This window comes from Lytechinus pictus, chromosome 12 (assembly GCF_037042905.1).
Source record: "Lytechinus pictus isolate F3 Inbred chromosome 12, Lp3.0, whole genome shotgun sequence".
NCBI classification, from domain to species: Eukaryota; Metazoa; Echinodermata; class Echinoidea; order Temnopleuroida; family Toxopneustidae; genus Lytechinus; species Lytechinus pictus.
In genome coordinates, this window is record NC_087256.1 from 20230040 (window position 1) to 20236008 (window position 5969).

The 5969-nt window shown below is 35.5% G+C and overlaps 1 protein-coding gene across 1 annotated transcript in view; it reads left to right on the plus strand.

The window, feature by feature from the left end:
* Positions 1 to 3719, plus strand: part of LOC129272528 (uncharacterized) — a 50407-nt gene extending 46688 nt beyond the window's left edge. Inside the window, exon 32 of the mRNA XM_064107896.1 lies at positions 141 to 3719. Within this exon, the coding sequence (XP_063963966.1) occupies positions 141 to 331 (191 nt within the window). The 3' untranslated portion in view covers positions 332 to 3719. The remainder of the gene's footprint in view (positions 1 to 140) is intronic.
* Positions 3720 to 5969: the final 2250 nt, after the last annotated feature.

The window sequence follows — 5969 nt, forward strand, 5'->3', positions numbered from 1 at the left end:
GTTATATTCTAGGTTTTGATGTCACCTCAATGAATATAACTGCATTGTATTGTAAACAACTGGGAAATGAAATGTTATATTCAAACTCCAGGTTGGCAATATTTGTATAAAATCACTTTACAATATGATTTCTTTTACAGGGAGACTGTTCAACTTTGTACAAGATGACAGACCAAGCCAGCCTCTAACACCATTCACCAATAGCCCTCATCTCAACATCAATTTTGGTCAGGATCTCTTCCTCTATCAGCCAGCCAATGAGTTTGAACAAAGGATCTACATGGCTGCACTTCTCCATGACTACTGCCAACAAACTATCAATTCAAAATGATTTACTGTACCTCAGGGATGCCTTATGGGACCACAGACATCTGTTATAGGTAGAAGAGCATTCAATTTAGAATAGGTATCCATGTTTTGCATGAGGCACCTTGTCAGAAAGTCAAGCTGCGTCTTTCCCGCAGAAATCCTGCAAGCAGCTTTTCATTACAAATCATCAGTCACCTTTAAAAATTCAATGGGGATTGCAGGAAAACTGAAATGAAGAGACGCAATATGCCTTTGTTGCAGGATTCCGAAAAGACACCACAAAGACTTTTGACATAGTGCTTAAGCTGGACTGTAAAATTGCTTCAACTTAGGCAAATATTTGATGCATTGAAGTTTATCTGTACTTTTGACTTTTGCAGTAGCAAGGGGTTTTCCTGTGGGCCATTTCGTGAAAGTGGTCAGCTCTGACAAGTTTTCATTATTTGACAGTTACCATAGTAACAACGAGATAACTATGCTGCTTAGCCAATCAAAACCACAGAAAGTTGTCTGATGACATGCTCTCCCCCTGAGCTGTGGTTACTTCAAATGCCTGCAGTTCTTAATAGTCACTTCCATTACGGCTCTGTCACGTTGTTCCATGCGAGCCTTTCGTTGCGGCAATCACATGCAAATCACTCGCAAAAAATTTTATAAGCATTTTCAAAACTTTTTTGCGGCAAATAAAACTTGCGTGTGCTCCTCAGTGCTGGCAACTGCATGCGAGATACATGCAAAAACTGTTAATGCAGGCGTCCTGCTGGTACCAAACATAGTCACCCGCAAATCACATACAATGATGTGACAGGGCCTTTATGAAATGCTAGCTGTTAGGGATTTAATACTCTTTCAAATGATACCTAATATTCCTACTCTATTGATTTTCATGGAAAAACTATCAATAGAACTTGGTATCTCTTTTTGACATTTGTGAAGATTTTTAAGCTTTTGACTCAAGTGAGTGGTAACACGTTAAACCAAATCTCCTCTTTCCAATGATATCTTATTCATTCACACACAATCATGAATGACTGTATTAAGAGTCATATTTATTTCAATATGTAGATTCATTTTGTCCACATTAAGTGCTTAAAATGCCAAATTGCACTGATTGATGAAAATCAGCCATTTTTTTTTAGGATTGATTTTTCTAGTTTATGTTCAGAATGTGACTGTACATTTAGATTTAAACCACCTGCCACCTTCCAAAAATCATGAACTTTTAACTTTTAAATTTACATAATGGCACGTTTTGAAAAAAACAAGATTTGTGAGAGTCACATTTACATATCGCTGCTGGGCTGATACAACCTCATATCTCAAAATTTGAATATTTGGATGACAGCTCAGAATAAGCTAGATTATAGAGTCTTAACATGGGTAGCAACCTTCTTTTGCCTCGGAAGAAATCTTTGCATATATCGGGAGACTGTTTTCAGACATTATGAGACTGTCACCATTGCTATATTTTAAAAATACAGCCTTTTGTAAGCTGCCTTCAAAATATGAGGTTTTATCAACCCAGCCATCATATAGTGATTGACTTAATATGCAGAGTTGGGGAAGCAGGGTTATTTATTGGATGATTCATATCTCCAAGTGAAACCCAGGAGATTATGTTTCAAATGGGTTGTTAAAGTTGGTTTTGATAAAACCAGAAAAATCAGACAAAAATATATGTGAAGGTTTGATGATAATCCATCAAAGAATATGAGTTATGAAAGTTTTGGATTTACGACATCATATGCAAGCAGCTCCCCTGTATACCATGTGATATAAATTCCTTGTCTGCGACATCACAGAATCAAAAGCCCCTGTTCCATTTTGACATACCTTCAGATCCGGCAGGATCGGGGAAAATTAGCCATTTTTCCCGGGAGTCGGCAGAAATTATTTGCAGTGATGTGTTACAGTTTTCTAAAGGAACGGGGGATTCATTACGTCCGCGTGTATGTTGGTACGCCAGGAAAGACCTGATTATGCTCATTCCACGAGTGCTCGCCGTGTTGCATGCGCTTTTCCCGCTTCCCCCATTATTCAATTATCGGGAAGATCAGCATGAAATTTGAGCATGATCCAAATTTTTAGTCGATCACCCCGATCTGAATAACATGCTCACTGTCTTCACAATATAGTTATTACGCTGCTTCCAATTTCAACCAATTTTTATTCCGCTCTCCGCCTATCTAATGATCTGGGTTTCAGATCGTGATAGGGAAATGGCCCCTTAAAGTTTCAAAATTCATAACTTTGTTATTCTTTGACAGATTTGCATCAAACCTTCACCCACAAATCTCTCATTTTCTTTCTTTTATCAAAACTAACTCATTGTCAGGATAAACTTCACCTGTAGTTGTTGTTTTTTCAGAAATCCAATCAACTTCAGTATTTATATATTCACATTTGAATGAAAAGCTGGGTCCTCATGCAAAGAAATATATAATTATGACTTCCACGGTATACAAATAATGTTTACGAGTGCAATGGACAGAATACTTCACGAGGTAAAAGATGAAATGATCCATTCAATGAGGCGTAGCCGAGTTGACTGGATCATTAATTTCATCTTTCACCGAATGAAGTACTCTGTACATTGCACGAATGAAAAGAACATTCATTATTTGTTTTATATGACACCTAAAATTAGATCCTTGTCAATTGTAAATTTGAATAAAAAAGCATTCAGTGTGAACATGGTCTGTGATTGTCGCATTATAACATGCGCAATGTTTTTGTCGTGTAGCACCGGTGGTCTCAGCACGCGTGCAATGGACAAAATCGTATGGATCCAAAATTGCAAGGATACCGACGTCATTGTAAAATCGGCTGAATGATCAACATCAAACAATCAAATGACAAGATCTATCTAGGTGTGATATAAAACCTTTGGATTGGCTGCTTAACCCAAGACTATTACCTTGACAGTAATGTCACTATAATAAGTTGTTTTTTATGAAACTGAATCCTGCTTAGATTCAGAAGTATATGATCACTTCAAAAGTTTATTGTGTATTGTATTTATTTATTGTTTTGTGCAATTTTGCCATCAATTTGTATTGAATTGTAGAAACAAAAGTGAAATGAAATTGTAATATACTTAGTATTTGAGATATGGCAGTGGTACAGGCAGAGTTTTGTCTGCTGGCATATTTGATAATTTAATATTACAAGGCTTCAAGCACTGATGGATTTTTTTTATTTTTTTTTATTTATGTTCCATTGATAAGTGGATATATTTTGATATATGATATTCATCAACTTGCTTGGAAAGTTATGTATATAAAGTTGTATCATTTGGCTATTTATTTCTTGTGATTGTTTATATTTGAGATATATAAAGTAAAATGTGCAGTGTTTGGTCTCTTGGATTTTGATATTATTAATCATTGACTATTGAAATTTCCCAGAAATTGTATTCTCGTTTTGTTTTATCATTTATAGGGCTGATTTTTAAATGAGGCAAATCTGAAATAACAGATAGAGACAGACCAAGAGAGAAAGAGAGAGAGTTTGGGAGGATGGAGATCCTCCTATTGGCAATGCGACCAAGAAAAGATAAAAAATCGTAAAATCTTTTCATAATTGTAAATCATTTCACCTACTATGTCACCAAACTTCTGCTTGGCTCAACAAAAGTGATGCCTGAATAAGGAGATAACTCGTGTTTTGTACATATACTATTGAATAATTTAATATAGATAAACAACTGTACATAACAAGATAGAATGACAAATGATCACACAGTAAGAATAGCACACACTGTAAGATGAGGAATATATATAATGTCTTTGGTGAGCCACAAGAGTGTTACTTTTCTTTAAACAAGTGTGTGTGTGAGTACATGTATATACCAAGTATTTTTAGTATCATTAAAAAAGCATGTTTACACCTTTTTAAAGTAATGTTACATCAGGCGCAGATCCAGCCAGATTCAATACAATAGTTTTAAGAAGTCGACAATTGTGCAAAAACAATATGGCTCCTAAAATGGTAATTGTGTCAAATTCGGCTGGATCCGCACCTGTGTAACATATATATGATAACATTGTGAGATAATCTCATGACTCGTATATGAAGATACTGTAAAAAGAGTGAATTGGTGCTCAACTCAAATTAAATCAAAAGGTAATCCTCTTCTGGCTCAACAGATGAAATAAGTGTACCTTATAAAGGACAACTATTAAAACAGGGTTCACAAATAGAAAGATATAAATCACTATGTAATCAAAACATTCAATATTGCACACACTTTGATTCTAGAATACAAAACTCAGCTTAAAGTAGATTGATCAGTCTGTGAACAGAATTTCGCACCATCTATTCGGAATTGCATCACACAAATTCATAAATAATCAAAATCAATAAGAACTTTCCAATTTAACCCTAAATAGACTGGGCTATTTCGACGCCTAAGAAGACTGGGGGGGGGGGCTGATTCAGCCCCCCCCCCCTTATGATCTCTGCCGTCGATCGCGCGGTTGCGACGAAAATTGGCACGCGCGTTACCCATGGCATTATCTACAAAACTGTAATATCAAATTCTGCGAAAAATCTCATTGCTCATTAATTATGCTAATTTATGCGTAAAATCATAAGTTTGCTCTAATTAATAAAATAATGCCCCTAAAATGCTAATTTTTGTTTCACATACTCTAGTTAGGCATCTGATCAAATTTATTTTTCAAAATTTTCAACATCACATTTATTTTCTTATGTATTCTATTGTTTTCTAAATTTCTTATGTATTTCTTTGTTTTTCGACTTTTTGTTTTTTATTGTTTTTTCAATGGAAATTGTCAAGGACTTTATTTTGACCATAAAAAAGATAAAATTAATTGATTTTAAGCAGTAAAAGTAAAAATAATGATACATTTTTGAATTTTGGCTAAAAACACCATTTGCATTGGATTTGTACACAAATTCACGTTTTTGAGTAATTTTGGGTCTGCATGCACTTACGAAATGTTGTGTAATTTCGAAACCGCGTACCCAGGGGTCACAATTTTGGTCTCAAAAGTTGTGCGAGACTTAAAAGTAAAAAGTCAGCGAGTGACGCGGTCAAAAAATTTCGCGCAGCGGATTTATCGCGAAAAATGTCGAGGGGGGGGCTGAATCAGCCCCCCCCCAGTCTTTTTAGGGTTAAGATTTGCATTAGAACTTCCTAATCCATTAATACCAAAGATGGCATGAAGTTTGTATGTTCAAAGACGGTCAGAGTCCAATCACCTGTGTCAGATATTCCAACATCGAGAAGTTAAATAGAAAATAGTCATAGCCCAATCTCTACATGTGATCTATCTAGCTACATAAACCCATCTTTCTCCGAGTCATGATGAATGTTTGATGCTAGCATTTGACCTAATGAAAATCATGACCTACAAATATATTTTCCCCTCAGGCCCTTTTCAGAGTAAAATTGTTTGAAAATGTCAAACAAACACACAAATTCGAGAATGTACCATACATCCAAGGCAATTACTTCCTCCTGGATTTATGAGTGAAGACTAAGTGTACATATCAATGACACTGATGAATTTCAAATGAAATTTGATTTTCAATTCATCAGACATATGCCTGCACTGTATACATGCACTACAGGCATAATTTGTGCTGTGCTTTCATGCAAAGTGCTTCTCCAATTTCATTCCAAGCAATCTCCC